The sequence below is a fragment of the Mixophyes fleayi genome, chromosome 3 (assembly GCF_038048845.1).
Source record: "Mixophyes fleayi isolate aMixFle1 chromosome 3, aMixFle1.hap1, whole genome shotgun sequence".
Taxonomy (NCBI): domain Eukaryota; kingdom Metazoa; phylum Chordata; class Amphibia; order Anura; family Limnodynastidae; genus Mixophyes; species Mixophyes fleayi.
The window spans coordinates 215,494,525-215,512,416 of NC_134404.1; the positions used below are offsets into that span (position 1 = coordinate 215,494,525).

At 37.9% G+C, this 17,892-nt stretch overlaps 1 protein-coding gene across 1 annotated transcript; it reads right to left on the bottom strand.

Annotated features, from left to right (window-relative positions):
- Positions 1 to 6,680: 6,680 nt before the first annotated feature.
- On the bottom strand, positions 6,681 to 9,938 carry CITED2 (Cbp/p300 interacting transactivator with Glu/Asp rich carboxy-terminal domain 2). Its single transcript, XM_075203117.1, has 2 exons — positions 9,548 to 9,938; positions 6,681 to 8,191 (listed from the first exon to the last, which is right to left on the bottom strand). The coding sequence occupies exon 2, from the start codon at positions 8,182 to 8,184 to the stop codon at positions 7,480 to 7,482; it is 705 nt and encodes a 234-aa protein (XP_075059218.1). The 5' UTR covers positions 8,185 to 8,191; positions 9,548 to 9,938; the 3' UTR covers positions 6,681 to 7,479.
- Between the last annotated feature and the right edge of the window lie 7,954 nt (positions 9,939 to 17,892).

The following is a 17,892-nucleotide window of genomic DNA, read 5'->3' on the forward strand; positions in this document are numbered from 1 at the left end:
TGTGATTTCTTCATTTTTTATTTTTAATAAATTTGCAAACCTCTCAAAAAACCTTTTTTCACGTTGTCATTGAGGTTTTGTGTGTAGAATTTTGAGGGAAAAAAGTAATTTATTCCATTTTGGAATAAGGCTGTAACATAACAAAATGTAGAAAAAGTAAAGCACTGTGAATACTTTCTAGATGCACTGTATATGTTTTATAGATGGATCAGAACTCAAAGCTGATCATACCTGTGGGAAAAAATTCTAAGAATGGTTTAAAGTATTAGAGGAAATAAAAAAAAATAAATAAAAAAAATAAGTAAAGGCATTAACTAACACACTCTGGTGTTTAATAGTAAAGAAAATAAACTATGCACTCAGTGTTTACTCAGGAAATGCTTGTATTTCTGGCAATTTCTATTTTAACCTGTCTCCTCCTCTGTTGTGTCCAGTGTGAAAATGAAACCTGAGGAAGCAGGTTCTGCAGTGATGCAAAAAAAAATGGCCACTAAGCTTTGGAGAGAGAAGCGAAAGGTAATTACAACAGCTCTTGCTTTTAACATAAGGAAATTTAGACAAATCCTTAGTCAGAGGTTTAAAGACACCACTGTAGTTACTGGTTCCCTTAGGGGTACATATTCACAGGCATTTCAACATCCACCTATGGTGCATTGTCTTGTACACAGCATGGTGAAAGCAGCGTGAACAGGGGTAAAATAGCAATTATTGATCCCCATGTGTAATGCATTGTTTATACTCACTTACTTTTGCTGCCCATGAACTCTGCTTTTTAAACCATAATCTCGTTGTCTACACTAATGGTATTTCCATCAATTACACATAGGAAACAATGATCCCTATTTTTACCTCCATTCACCAATAGTGAATACAAGATAACAGAATATAGTCATACAGTCAAACGGCAGTAGCGTAGCAGCAACTGTGGCCCAGGGGACCACACTGTGACTCCAACATTCTACACAGACTCAAAGCTGCTTGATATTTGCCTGTCTTTGCAGCTACAGAAGCACCAACACAACCTGATAAGCTGTTAGAGAAGGCTTTGTAAACACTGATAGCTTCACAGCACAAAGCTACACTGTTCCTTCAATGTGGTCGGTAGCCTCATCTCCAATTTTATAAAGTGGCCCAGGGACCTTTAGCTATGGCCATGTGTACATATACTTAATGGGAAATCCACCCAGCTACTCCCCCACCCCATTTGGAACAGATTCCATTTATTTATAAAACATTCTTTTAACAGGAGATATCCAAATGGAGAAACAAAGATTTTAAAGGATCTCTAAATCTTGGGTGGGGCAATACTTAAACAGCCAGGATAAAAGGAAGATGTATAGGAAGTATCTGTTTAGTTTCCATTCCTATACAACAGACTGGGACAATTAGAGAGTTGTCTTATAACATTTACGATTAAATAACTAGAAAGACACCAAATCCTAAGGGTTTTGGTCAGGGTTTGGCTGACTGAATTGAAGTTTTAATTTACTGGTAATTTTGTGCACATATTATTAACTTATTTGTGTAGATACAATAGATATCTATAACAACATTGTGCATATTTATTTTGTATTATAGATGATCATATACAGGTAAAGATATCACATTTGCTTCTGCATTTATCTAACTCCAGTTAAGATGATTAGACCCAATTAAACATTTCTGAACTGATTTTTAATAAACTATACACATGTAGCACCTGCACTGCCATTTAATTCGGATATGTGCACAGCACGAAGGAAGTTTTTTTTTCCTATTGCCTGACATCAAGAATGTAATAAAATACATAATGACTCATACCATTGTCTCCTCCTATCCACTCCTGCTCAGGAAGCAATGCATTGCATAGATTCTCTCATGAAAAGAAACTGACAAGTCATTTTCACTGTCTTTGTTATAGAATTTGTAGTGTTTGCTTTAAGCTTATAAATGCATTATATCTCCTATCAACTGGATTAACCCTTGCAGCCCTGCAGGAGTTAATCTTGTCAATGGTTGAGGAGATGAATGTCCCTGCTAGGCATTGTGGGTATTTCACAGAGAAGGGGGGTAATTGTTTTTCAATGCACAATGGGATCATACAATAAACTCCAGAGCAGCAAACTGTTTCCTGCAAAGTCATGTGGTTTTGCAAACAGATAGTTTTTTGTTATTCCCGAGAAGACTTCACTGTTGTTCAACTCCTAGATTATATTTAAATACCATCAACCACGATTACCTGGCACAATATGCACTAGGTCTCTAAAGCCTGCACTGTATTAAAGAAAACCATTCTAAAAAGGCAGGAGTTTATGTGGAGGCGTTTTGCAACATTCATAATATATGTTGCAGGATCTCAATAACTTATCATTTCATGCATAACAGGCAGTTTATAAAACTGAAGTGCAGATTAAATAGATTCCCAGTTTAAAAAAGAAAATTTAAATATATTGTCTATATATAGACTTTACATTTAATTGTAGTTTCCAACTGTGTAAATGACTTCAGGCAGATCTGTATAATCAGTGAAGAAAGGGAAGTAGCAATCACTTGGCCTGGCCATAAACACAAGAGAAAATAAAGGTTAGGTTGGTATTTTTTGACTTTAAGCTCTAGCTTTGACTTAAACAGTATCATTGGACTTTTAAATTTTACCGGTCACAGAATTAAAAGTAAAATTAAAAGTTTAGGGCAGTCGATCGATGCTAGGATCTCAGTTGTGTGAAATCACAAGCTTGTGAAACCATTTAAAATAAAACTGCTCAACTACATAAAAATTACCAGCATGTTATTAGGTGAAGATTGCTATTGTACATTTGCATCACAACATGGTTTGTAATTTTGGTTAAGGGGAAAAATAAGTACCTTCCTGTACCAAACTTAATTTCTAACGTCACTAAGGGTCATTTAGTGCCACAAAATATAAGATTGGGAAATGCAGCACACACACTAGGCTAGTTAACCACTGTGTGCAAGTGTACACCCACTTCCTGCTTTTGGGAAATGCCACAGTGGAAACATTTTACAAGACTTAATAGGTTGTGGTACCAGATGGGAAAGCACATGCCAGCAACAATAAAATGACAACTTCAGAACGCCCACCAACTGTCACTTTAGGACAACCTCCTACAATACTGCTTTAATAACTCATGACAATAAGGTGACCTCAGTACGGTCTTCATTGCACAAGTCCAACATCGGGTTGGTTTACATTATAGAACCCCCTTCTTATACTATTGTGCTGAAACAGAGGTGACAGGCCTGCCTGCCGAGTGCCCACTACAGAGACAGACGGCCTCAGAAGGTACTTGATTTTAGGCATGTTGGATACACTATTCATGTTCTAAATACAACCCCTTAATTTGTAGACATGAAGTGTCAAAGACCAAAAGCGAAGAAATTGTTTTGAACAATTAAGATGTTGGGGACAAGTCATTAATGACAGTTTACAGAGCGAAGAGTCAAAGCCATACAGGGCTGTGCTGAGATAAGCACTTCAGGCACTTACTACAACAGTGGTCAAAAGCCAAAACAAATTAGCATAATGTGAAACCTTTGTGACTATTATCTTCCCTTACTTCAATCTTATTTGTTACACAGTTCATATGCAGATATAAGCTGCAGTCACTACCTGATCAACAAAATAGCAATGCACCAAATAATTTAACAGGCAGCAAAACATGGGAACAAGACTGAAGAAATATCCCACTTTAATTCCAGTTTACTGGTGTTGGACAATATGATTTTCTAGTGCTTGTTTTGCATAAACATGACTTGCATTGCAAGTATTCTACATAAGCTACTAGATACATCTCAAATCTAGAGCAGACCAAAATTGTTCACCAATATCTACATCATACTTTCTAGTATTGCACAGGAATTGTGAGGACCACTGTGGCCCTCAGACATTTGGTTTTTTGCATAAGCTGCCCATGCAGATCATGTCACTTGGCTGCGGAGCGACTGACCAAATTGAGCACACACCCATATTTATTATGGAATAGATTGGTTGGCATCGCTCCTATTTATACTGCTTTCATAATGCTGCCCCGGCAATATCCCGGACATATGAACCTGGGATATTGCCGGGGCGGCAGAGGCTCTTACCTTTCAAATTCCCGGGTAAACCCTGTTCATACTGAACAGGGGTCTACCTGGGTCTCTATGGCAACATCACAAGAGGAGCTCTGAATAGCTCCTCTTCTGATTTTTTTTTCCTTCAAATTTTAACATTGTTTAGTGGGACCCGGGTTGAAAAACCTGGGTCTCACCATTGATAATTCCCGACCCAGATCGCCCGCACTACCACTAAAAGACCTAGGTCCAATTCCCGGGTCGGCTGACCCAGGAATTAGACCTGGAGACATTCATACTGCAGCCTTGACCTGGGTTACCAAAACCTGGGTCGAAGCTGCAGTATGAAAGGGGTATTCGTTTATGAGCAAATTACTGTGGGTGGCTTAGAACTACAATCAATTCATGTTTGACCTTTTTTGCTAATCCCAAATTATACACAAGATCCTAGTCAATTGAGCAAGGCTGCTAGCTATTTTGGTACAGACATAATACGGAAGCCAGGATTAATTCCCAAATGGACCAACCAAATCACTGTTTATATATTCTAAGCACTCATAAGATAACCATAGTCTTCCTTCCCCATGACAAGCTAAGCTATCATCCTTATAAACAGAGCTCTCCATATGGTGGGCCCTCCATACTTTTACTGTGGATGTTTGCTGGAACCATGATTTTTTTGCCCATGCCCAGATAATTGGACTGTACTGCTTTTACTACAACTTTCAACTGGTAAAGTTCTGAAGAATAAAAAAAAAAATGTTACAGATCAATTCACCATCTAAAATAGTCACACACTCTTAAAAAATAAGATCTCAAAATATTTCTGTAGGTCCAATAGTTTCCCAGTGCATAGATATTGTGTATATATTTCAGTATGCATTTATTACTTTCGAAAGGGTTTTATGTCAAAGTAGCAAACAATGCTTACTTAAAGATAAGGGTACTTAATAGGAAAATAATGTATTAAACCAAACAAATCACATGTAATCACTGATACACTACTACATTAAGACGCCGCATCATCAAGTCATTTGCTTCATAACCAACCGGCACAGCCAAATACAATTGACATTTATAGCATAATTCACTAATGTGGTACAAGCATGTACATTGCCATTATTCTAGCCCAGAGGCAACACAAACAAGCTATGGGCCCTGGTGCAGGGACCCCAACCCTCTGCATCTGCCATGCAGCGGGCCCCATTACCTTCATGTGCCCCAGTGCACTGCACCAATTGTAGTTCTGCCATTGGCCTAGCCATAGGCTAATCAAGGCTAGTCACCAACTGGTTGACATAGGTTACTGCATATTTGCAGTCTGACCTATGACTGAAAACACCATTTTCTTATTTACTTCCATTTTTAATACAGCCTATTGCTTATCAAAGCAGACAAGTATCTTTAAATAAATAAAAAGTGGACCAGAGCTGTCCCCAATGATAGTGAAACTGGAAAACAATATTGCCACAACAGAGAAACTGCCAAGAAAGTAATCAGGAGATAACAAATCCAGAACAAATAGGAAACATTTTAAGGTATTCTGGCAACTTGTAGTACATATGGGTCACAGGTAAATTGCCATAAGCCAAGCAGTTAAAACTTGAACACTTCTCAAGCACACACTTTACCTTCCCTCAAATGGTTTTCATGGTCTAAGAAAACAAAACGCTCAACTCATAAAAGGATCATGCACTCAGAACAGTTTAAATGACCTATTTCTTTCTGTACAGCATTCAAAATGATAATTCAATTTAAAGAAGTTCTCATGACTGGTTAAGTCTGTTCCGTTGAACTGACTTTAGCCAGTACAAAAATATTCCACCTTTATGCAGCTGCACTTGTCTAGGACAGATCAACTCAACCTCTGAGGTATATTTATGGTGCAGGAATTTCATTTACGGTACTAGCCTACATAGTATTGTTAAACTGCTGTGCATAGCTTGCATTCCTCGAAGGTGACAAAAACATGGAATTTCATTATCACCCATAATAATGACTATTGAAAAATTGCATGCTTGCATAACTGGATACGAGTTTATCAAGTTTTAGTGGTAGCATAATTGGGATAGCCGCCTGAAGGGAAATTATTATAATTGATTTGTTATTGAGCATCAACCAATCAAGTGAAATGTAAGAGGCACAGCAGTGAAATTTAGCAACATTTACTGGGGATCAAAAAGATTTGATCTTTTTTTAATCTACATTTTGAATAAAACAGAACCATGTTTTATTTCCATCAGAATCATATACTTGCATATTCACATATCAAAAGAATAGGAGCTGTCCAAGTGAACACAGACATCACATTCATTCATATTGGTTCAGCTCAAAATGGCTGCCTACACTCACAGTAGAGGCCGAGAGCTACAAACAACTAGCCAATAGCCTAGGAATTAAATAAAAGCCAGGAATTAAGCACCAGCCTCTGATTTACAGATTACAATTTATGAGTACTTTTAACAGCACTAAACTACTGCAGAGTTGTAAAAAAAATATATATATATTGAATTTTCAATCTAGGATTAGTCTTAAAGCTGCACTTTAAGTGTAATATCAAAGTTTCTATTTTATGTACATAACAGCCAACCAAACAAACGCAAATAAAATGCTACACCAAACTAGAATAGTGCACTTTGCAGCTCTTTATTGACATTGGCAAATTAAAATAGAATAAATTAACAAGTATTTTTTCTTCAAAAAAAAAAAAAAGTTTTGTACAAAAATACTGTCAAAATTTCCTAAAAAGCTTTCAACACAGTAGTATTTTTTCCATGAACTAAATTAACTATTAGCACAGTGTCAAACATTTTTTTGGGGGGGGGGAAAGAAAAAAACATTTGTGAAATGTTTTACACTGAGTACATTCCACCCTTATTGTCTTCTGTACATGGGTAAAACATACTTAAACGCAAGACAAAAAAAAAAGAATTAAATAACAGTAGGACTTATCCTGATCCAGCAAGGCTTGGCCCATATTGTTAAAAACTTCCAGTTTAGCATAAAACAAAAAAAAAAAAAAAAAAAAGTTAAAATAATGACGCACAGCAATGCATAGATTAAATGAAGCAACATGGCAGCATTAGTGCAGCAATAGACCTGCTTTTAAGGTTCATGCAACCAACAATTGTATCTCATGTTGATGCAGTCCAAAACAAACTAAAAAGGACTCATGTCAAAATACCATACACGGTCAATTCTAGAAATGAGACAAAAAAACTGCTGAAACACCCTATTTGCAGGAAAAGTGGCTCAATTAACAAGGCAGTAGGGGGGAGGAAGAATAAAAAGGTGGGAATCAAAGAATATAGATAGATATTTATATATTCTGTACAGATTAATAGTGAACTCTGGAAGCAAGATTCTGTGTCCATGGAGGAATGTTCAAAGTTTTTTTTTATTTTTGCATTGTCTTCACCAACAGATCTAACAGCTTACTCTGTTCGGCTGTTGTTTACAAACAAAGTCCGTCATAAAATCAAATTCATTTTGTCCAAGCCATAGCTCTGGTAGTTCTTTGATACGATCCAACCCCATTTCTATCACCAAGGACATAAGAACTTCCTCGTCTATGAAGTCAGTGTCTATAACACTAGGAGGCAGCATCGCTGCAGGGACGTGGCTGACAGAAGCAGGCATGCCAGTGCTGTGCTTTGGATTGCAGTCTCTAAAATGCTGGTTTGTCCCATTTATCTGATGATTTGCAGGATGCAAGTCCGGCATATAGTGGTTGTGTTGGTATGGATGATGAGTAAAATATTGGTTATTCAGCTTTTGGAGCTGCATACTAGCAGTAAGCTGAGCTCCTTGATTTGTAACAGGCGGTCCCATGAACTGTGAATTGTTAAATCTTGCTGCTGGGGCTATACTGCCATTAGGATGCCCACCATTCACATTCCCAGCTACCATGGCATGCCGAATGCCATTATTAGAGTTCAGATTCCCTGCACTGTAGTGCATGTGTTCCCCCATCAGACTGTTAAAGGCATGTTGTTGTTGTTGCTGCTGCTGTTGCTGATGGTGAGGGTTGGGAAACTGACCCATTCCCATCCGATGAGCAGGGTGGTGGTGAAGACCATTTGTTCCATCTGGAAATCGGCCATGATTCATTGCCATTATATGGTCTGCCATTGCACACCTAGAAAATGAGCACAAATGTAAGATATGCAGCCTATTAATCACAACAATTGATCAATAGACAGTTACAGGATCCACAGACACATTGATGCCATCATGAAGACAGATCAAACGTCACACTTTCTTCCATCTGAATGAATGTGAAGTGGTCACACAAACACTTTACAGTGTAAACCTATATTTGTCTACAAACCCTTATTCTTCTGAGCTCATTTCCTGCATTATGTAGCTGTGCACACTGCTGCTGATAACATATATATATTGCAAGGCTTCATAGCTTTGCAAATCCACTAGATTATAAAATCATATCCTAACATATTAGCACTATCATTGTAAGTCCCCTGACACCGTTATGACAAAAGCAATGGCACATAAGAGACTTTTAAAGACACAATTACACACTGACAGCAATACATTAATTAAGATCCTGTAATCTACTGTGCAGCCTATACCAAACCATTCAACACGGTCTTAAAAATTGGATTTAGAAGTTTTAACGCCACAAATCGGTTTTCAGAGTAACCGTTCCACAAAAGCTCATGTTAATCTCAAACTATCACAAGCTATAAAACGCAAATAAGACTGATAAAAGGAGTCACCATTCCCACAGTGATAACACCGATCCCCTTCATCGTACACCATGACAGATAAACGAATAGAAATATTGAACTTCGTACAGCAGGGAGCGAGGAAGAAACCAGCCAGCGGCTCACGCAACAATGCAAACAAAGGTACTACATCATTTTCAAGTCGTGTCCATATGCTGAGGGGCTGCAGCTTGCAGGCTCTGGTCTCACCATCCAAACAGTTCATTACAATAAAACGGTTATTTCCCATAAATATGTCTGCCACAACTGAAAAAGGATCTCAACTCCATTAAGAAGAGGCAGCCAGAGGAGGGGTGGTTGATAAAGACACCAATTACCCAGCACCGTACCCTGCACATAAACTGCTTACTTTGATAACTTGCTGATCCAACAACCTGCAAAGATACTTTAACCAGGCTAGAAACAAAACCTTTGCCAGATCAGCTCAACTTCTCCGATAAAGAAAGAAAATAAAAAGCACACAAATGATAACCGGATTGATTTCTTGTACAGATCCGCCACACAAGAGAAGAGCAATAAGCCAGAAATAGATTGCTGCTCTCCGATCACTGCAGACAGAAGAGGTAACATGACTATTTAAACCAACTTTTAGAATAGACTGAATTATTTATCATTGCACAGATCGTCACAGCAACCACTGCCATCTGTCTTCCATCGCAGGCTCCATAAGAGAGGAAAAAAAAAAAAACAGAAAGAAGAGACAATGAGCCCAGCTCATGGGATCATGAAATAAATATATGCACGCTCACCCCTTGTGATTGATCCTAAAATGCTGATTGAAGAGGATCAGGGAGTGGATCCCAGCATATAGAAGGCTTTAGCAGCTCTCCCTTTTGTACTCTTGTGGGTGACCCTGTAATGTGATCTTGCTGCAGAGCTGTAGGTTCCCTCACTCTTTAGCGAGAGGCATCGGGACTTGCCAACAATGAACTGTGTTTCTTCTTCCCAGCTTGTTAATATAGGATTGCAGAAGGGAGGAGCAATGGGGGAAGGAAAAAAAAAAAAAAAGCCTAGCAGGCAACCACAAGTAAAACCTGGATTAAGGATAAACAGCCGGAGCTGGAAGAGATCCAGCAATCCTGATGCTGCCGCTTCTCTCTCTCCTCTCCTTGTGACACGTGTGTTTGATCACTTGCAGTGTCCTCAGAGAGACTGAGCTGCAGAGCTGCCACTAGGTGTCTTTATTTTCTTTTCATTGCTCCTTTGTAAAAAAAAAAAAAAAAAAAGAGCACACACTATAAATTGATAGTGCTATTAGGCAATGGGGAATGAAAAGACAATGGTTTATTTATTTTTCTCAGAGCCTGAATCTATCTAAATGATAAATCAAACATTTACTCAAGTGGTAAACTTTATAGGATTGTGAGATAGATAAATACATAAATAGATTATATGGATTTTTTTTAAATGAACTACAATATAAGAGTCTATGTATTTATTTAAATCTGGCTATTTATAGATACATAACTGTGCCCACACACATATACATATTATGTGTTATTTTTAGTGTGTCTTGCTATGTCCTTTGTTTCTCATGTAGATCATGATTATTTATCACATTGGAGTAAGTGAGGCTGAAATGACTGTTTCTCAATATGCTGATATGTAGATAAGATTTGGGGTTTGTGCTGCCCAAAGCTATGGCTTCAGCAAACAGCAGTGCAGGGGGCATTACTGCAGCTCTGTTTACTGGTCTCAGTAGCTTGTTTTAAATAAAGTAAAGGTTATATCATTCCCATGTTTACAAAAATGCATTCTTAAGAATTGTTAATATTTAACTTCAACAGCTCACTAGTTTAAATGTACTGTATACCTAACATGTCTCTGTGTATACAGGCTTGACATAAGTACCTCTTGTGTGCTTCAGGAGAAATGTGATATTATTGTTACATAGTTATGTTGTATGAATGCTTCCTGTATTAAATATCATTGCTGGAAGAGGAAACTTTTTAGCTGCTGATTACAGGTGGTCTAAATTCAACTCAGATCATCTTTAAACAAACATAAAAATAACATATACAGTAAATTATATACACATATATACAGCATGTGGCTCTGCAGTGTTTGCTCCTTGCTAAGTTTCAGCTTGGCTTCTCTGCAGTATTTCTGGCATGAGGCGTCTGTGCTCTGTAAACAAAATCAGAGTCACCAGGATCCACCTCCTACATACACATTTACTGCCCTTCATCCGGGAGGTGGGGGTTGCAAAGCTGCCCATCCTCCAAAGCCACAAACATTGCCTGACATATGGACACTGATGTATGTTTGATGATCAAGTTAGCTAAGTAACAGGGGCATATACTGTCTTGTGACATTAACCCCTCCCCATTCAGCTCATTGCTGTTTCAGACAGCTTAATAATTGTTTTTAATGCATTTCTGACACACCAGCTTAAAAACTGAACTAAACGTCAAAAAAGGCCAATGTAACTAAGCCCCCGTTTAGAAATTCCACGTGTTAGTAAAGTTGTCATTAAATCCTTTTGAAGTGCAGACAGTTTGCAGTGCTCTTAAATGTAAGGACATTCAAGGATATGAAGTGCAATTAATGTAAATATTCATATTTTGCAAGGAAATTAAAAAAATACAGCTTTTTTTCCACTTGGGCAAAATAGACAAATGCTAAAGCCATTGCAGAGTTAGGGCTCAGCTAAAAAGTGCAATTTAATTGCACTGTTAATAAGTTGCTGTATAGCTTATAGTATGTAACTTCACTCACATCCACCAACCCCCAACTGTGTTCACAGGTAAATATGACCCTAGAGCCATAAAACAAATAAAACATTTTTTTAAAAAGGAAATGTCCTTTTTTTAATTGATTTTTAACATTATTATTAATTTTTATTTATAGGGCACCACAAAATATCCGCAGTGCCGCACAGGAACAATCAGTAGGACAGTACAAGGTAAAACAGTACAGTATAAAAACAATAACACTATAACTCAGGTAGCTCAAAGCACAGCTGAGAAGAAAGTCTGAAAGAGTGAGGGAGAGCGAGAAATATTTAGTAGAAGCTGGAAACCTGTGCCCAAGAGTCAGGGCGCAGATAACAGGTAAAGAGCCACTGAAAGGTGTAGAGAAAAGCAGGAGAGGAGACGGTGGGCAGAAAGCCCAAGAAGGAGGTGGGCCGAGGAGCTGGAGAGCAAAGTTAAAAGTGGTGGAAACAGGAGGAGAAAAGGCCCTACTCTACGGAGCTTACAATCTAAGGGGAAGGGAAGACATACCAAAGACGCAGGGGTTAGAATGGAGACAGAGTTACATGGAGGGAGAGGGTAAGGGGGAAAAAGGGATGAGAGGGGGAGGTAACTGAAAAGGTGGGAAGTTAGGTGGGAACATCTAATAAACCCTAATTATTATACACAATACTTCCTGTCACTCTGTGGCTTTCAATATGCTGACATCACACATATATTGATTAATTGGGGCAGTGTTTCCCAAACTCAGTTCTCAAGTACCCCTAACAGTGCAGGTTTTCCATATCTCCTTGCTGGAGCACAGGTGTAATCATTACTGACTGGCACATTGTAACAGATCCACAGGTGGTATAATTATTTCCCTTGTCACCTGGAAAACCTGCACTGTTAGGGGTACTTGAGGACTGGGTATGGGAAACACTGCATTAGGGGATTACATGTTATTTTTACTTTGCAGGTAATGTTAGATACATTGCGCTAGAAGTGCATTTAACAAACAAAAACAAGATAAGCAAGATTGGGGGCACAAATCACAGTTTGTAAATGCATTAGATGCACTTACTGTCAAAAAGTCCATAAAACTGGACAGTACTTTAAATCACATAATATTTAATGGCACTATGCAACTTTTACAAATGTTTGTAGATGTTTCTATACATTAACAGAGCTTTAGGTATTTGGAATGAATATACATAGAGGTGCCGTTCAGCCAGTTAAGACTGGACACATGCTGCATGGTTATTTTGCATGTAGTTTAGATGCAATTACAATACATGCACGTATCATTCATCGGGTTTAATTACTGTTTAGTGATGCAGCTTGTGTATTTCATGTGCCTGTTCCGTTGATTCTGTCTGCCGCCAAGCTCAACTGCTTTTCCTGTCTGAGGCCTGTACGACCTCTGCTTGTTACTGACCTTCCTGACTGCAGCATGTGTTGACTTCTGCTTGGTACAAATCTTCCTTGTTAGCTGCCTGCCTGACTTCAGCTAGTGACCTCACCACTCTGTCAGCCGCCTGCCCCATTGTATACCATTGTATACCACTGTCACCAGTGCATTACGCTTTTTCCCTATTGCAATCAAGACCTGGAGACAACTGAGTACTGGTGAGCACATAGAACTCAATGGCATACAGGGGCTGCTATAGGTGAAGACTGGACTGTGGTTCTATAAGGTTATTAGGACACTGGTGGCCCAAAAAAAATACAGCTGAACCATTGTGACATAAGTACATATAAAAATAAGATGATATTATGTACTTTAACAGGAAACATATTGGTATGCCTGACACAACAAAAATCTAAGCTGGTCACAAAAAGGCCAATACTGTAGCTCGACGTTCATGCTGGGTGACATAATTAATGTTCTGTTTGGCCGCACATATAAGTAGGATCACTGCCCATGTCATTGGGGGTTGTGCATGCAGTCAAAAGATGACCAAACACACAGGCCTGTAGTGGCTATCTGCTGTCATCCATCCTCGAATATAAAGCTGCATTGCCACCTAAATGGTGAACAGAGATGTGAGCGGGAGGATCAATGAGAAGCCTCAAAGCCAGTGATTGTGGCTTCTCATTGGTCCTCCCGCTCACTCTCCTTTAAAAACATCATACAGCCCTGGTTTCCAGCTGGGACTTTGCAACTTCCATGGAGCCTTGGGAGAGAAAAATAATCCTGTTTTTAACTATTAATGCACAGAGCACCCTCCTGGGGCTCCGGGGATGGGGCAGAGCAATAATGTTCACCTCCCTCCCCAGGTAGTAGTGCAGTTACTGGCATCAGTGTAGTGCTAAAATATTGGGCAAATTGGCGTGTGTATTCCAGCATAAGCTAGTACAAGCTACAATTAGTGCTTCCCACTGAATTATTGTTACTAAAAAATATTGGACATTACCTTATACATCTCCTTTGCTTCCTGTACACAATTGTTAATTTCCCAAAACATCTCACACGTAGAAGCTAAATCTGTTTTATTTTGACCTTTTACTTCCAGCATATATAAATATACATGAATAATACAAGGAAGATACTATTTTATACATTTTAAGTATATTGTATATATTGAAAATGATCTATTGACAGTAATGTATTGAAAAATAATTTAAAATTCAGTAGATGCTTCAAAGTATCTTTAAATATGAAAATTATATTAACCACAGTTTGATTTTGTCCTCCCTGACTGCTGACTCTTTGTTTCCTATCCTTCTTTTGGATATTTCTTTACATGTTTATGGGTCCTATATTTTGAAAACATAAAAATGTGACACTCCATTCTGGTGTTCACTATGAATAATGTGGATTTTCCACAGAAACTGGTGGTCCCTAATCCAAACTATAAGTGTATATAGGTGCAAGACCAATTTCTACTTTTGGAAAGCGCTTCCATGCAAACACTTTGGGCAACAATTTCCTATGTTGTGGTTCCAGATGGATGTGCACATGATAGAAAACAAATAAAAATCAATAAAAAGTCCGGCCTACAATTTATACTTTTTTTTATGAGAGTAAAGGGACATTGGTACTTTTTTATTTCATGTGTCACAGTTGTACATTTTAATGCTCTTATTACATTGGTATAAATGCACTTTTTCACAAGAATTGCAAAAAGAGACCCAATGAAGATGTCAGATTTTTGCCACCTTCAAAGATGTGTTTAAAGCCAATTAGTGGGAGTCGTTAAACCAGGCTGTTGTCCTAACTAAGCAATATCAGGGCAACATGGTGCCATAGTGGTTAACACTTCTGCCTTACAGCACTGGGGTCATGAGTTCAATTCCCGACCATGGCCTTATCTGTGAGGAGTTTATATGTTCTCCCCATGTTTGCATGGGTTTCCTCTGGGTGCTCCGGTTTCCTCCCGCGCTCCCAAAAAAAACATACTGGTAGGTTAATTGGCTTCTAACAAATTGACCCTAGTCTGTGTCTGTGTGTGTGTGTGTGTGTGTGTGTGTTAGGGAATTTAGACTGTAAGCTCCAATGGATCAGGGACTGATGTGAGTGAGTTCTCTGTACAGCGCTGCGGAATTAGTGGCGCTATATAAATAAATGATGATGATGATGATCCAGCTCTTGAATCTTATTTCAATGTCTAGTCTTGTAACAAAGATTCTCATTTTTGATGGTGAGCGAAATAGTAGGTACAAGAGCATACCTAGCCCACATTCAGCAAGGATTGGCCAGATACACCCATCTCCTTCCATCTGAAAAGTCAAAATTGTGCAGCTCACACTTGATGCCATCTAGAAGTGCTAAGCCATACAGTAGTGACCAATGGTCACTATCGCTCAAATAAAGCCACATGGCGTCACATCAGAAGGAACAATTGCATTTGGTCCATTATTTACTTGCTATCAAAGTTGCATTGTTGTATAAGTGGCAGCCAGAAAGCAATACCTTCCTTTAAATATATAAACTCCCAAACAAATCTGGCCATGTTAACAGCACATTCCTTTACTTTGGCTATAATTTATTCATAAGCTGATTGAGCCTTTGAATTGTAAAGACCTGATTATTCAAGTGGACTCTATAGTAATACCTATGTCTATCCTGTTAACATTCAAATATCAAAACAGATAATACAATGAATGGATTGTAGAAACAATTGGGTTAGTATTTAAAAGTGGAGTAAACATGATCAAATATAAATTTAGTATAATATATAAAAAATTCTTCTAGTTTAAAAAAAAGATTCTTTCCTAGGAGTCCTATTTTTAGTGTTCCTCCAAAATGTTGGCAGGTTAACCCTCTTACTAAAATGACATTAATTATTTGGTTGTTGTGAAAATAGTTTCTGAAGTATTCCAAAACAAAACAATTGTAAAGCGTGGTTTAAGGAGTACTTTTCAGGGTACTAAGTTGTTTATAAAGTCAGTTAATCATAGTTTTCCTAAATTTGGAATATTGTTTTTTACTTTACTTTTTTCGAGCCAGTTTTAAAACAGTTTTCTGTGGAGTTATGTTTGTTGTAATAAGAATCCATGTCTATTTTGGATAATTTGCTTGCAGTTTGGAGTTAAAATGGTTCTTGGTATTGACTGTTCAACTGGAATAAGTTCTTTTAAAATTTAGGGGGTAATTCAATTGACAGCATGGCCTACGCTCTGTTACCATTACTACAGTAATAGTGTGCATTATTACCGTTAGTATAGTCTTTTCAAAGCAGATTTTTGCTCCCAGCTCTGAGAGCCGCAGAATTCTGCGTTAAAATTGCCGTACTAACGATAATAGTGCGCAGGCCACATTATTTTCACGAGTAATGCTGTCAATTGAATTCCCCCTTAGTATGTATTTATCATATATGGTTTCATTCCATTTTTAGCACAACACCACATTTATTTTATAAACATGACAAATGTAAAATTCTATTTACCTGGTAAATAAACCAATCTGGTAACCTGCTGCTAATCTGTTAGGTTTGTGATGTTATTATTCTTATTAATGTAGCTATGAAACAGTATATAATCAGAAACATTTTCCTCTCTAGCTGCTTAGCCTCTTTCATCAATTTGCCATACAGTGGTCAAAGTTGCTCTTACTGGTATATAAGCTGAGATTTGTTATCGTCAGAGCTAATTATAATAGTGGGATTAGAAATTTAGAAGTGACGGTATGGAAAATGTAAGTAAATGGAATTTGATGCTTATCCAATGAAGGCAGCAGTTGAAGTGACGGTATGGCGTACCACCGTATACCAGCCCACTTTGAACACTGATTTAAAACATAATTTTGACTAATGTATAAATGTACATTTGCATCAACAAAGAGATCAATAGTAATGATTGCTAATACAGGTAGAAAACTAATGCCCCATTAATGACGTACATTTGCACTAATAACAGACAATTTTTGGGGCAAAAGAATTCTGTGGCTAAACTCCAAATCAATTTTTCATGGCGATAGCTGCATAAATAGTATGGCTGTTAGATTAGCTACAGGGTTACTTAACTGGCTTGACCACTCTAAGTTTAATTATTTAGGGTGGAGAAGGAAATTGTTACCCTTTATTATCACTTAAGCCTTCCATATATATTTTCACATGGATTATAGTTTGGAAACTAGCCCTTAACACATAGATAACAATTCGAATTGCATCCAATCAGGCAGACCTAGGAAAAAATATTACTAGTGCAAGTGGTCCACAAAGGGGGATTTCATATTATGGGCCTGATTCATTAAGGCATGCATACTAAGTGCAATGTACGTTTGTTGTTAAATGCATGTAAATCGGGCATACATAAGCCCAAATTCAACATGGAGCGGAAGAGTGGTGATGAATAGGGGTTTAAGTCTGCCCTGCTCTACTAGACACAACACTGTCCAAATCATATGTGGAATATAAAATCCCAAAAGAGTGCAAAGGAAAAAAAATCTATTCAAATACTGCCACCTGTTAATAATATAGGTATTAATGATAAACCATTATAAAGTGTTTTTTTGTTTGTTTTATTTTATTGTTTTCAATTAAATATATTTATTAGTATGTTATGAATGTCTACTGTACAAAGAGCAAATGTTTACAGTTATTCCTGGTTTGCAAACACATGTAATAGCATGCATCCACAGCTGTCATCACCAGTAATCAGCACTTAGTCTAGCCCTGGAGCTGGAGCAAGAGATACGTCTGAAAAACAAGTACTAGAGAGTTTGAATCGGATGCTGCTGCGTACGCTCAAGATTGGCATGCTCTTACTATACATTGACCACAGGCAAACACCCCTTCCCATGCCCTGTTTCCATCCTAAAATCGTTATGCTTTAGTAAGTGTCCTTTGCGCTCTAAGATGAATTGAACATAGCTGTGTCCTGTTCTGAGACTTTGCGGATTGTGCAAAAAAAAATCAGGCCCTAAGTGTTTTGGCTTTAATGGTCTTTAATGCGCTTGTTTGCTTATGTTTCAACAA

Coding starts and splice junctions, on each gene's coding strand:
- CITED2 (XM_075203117.1), bottom strand. CDS start 8,184: ATGGCAGACCATATAATGGCAATGAATCATGGCCGATTTCCAGATGGA.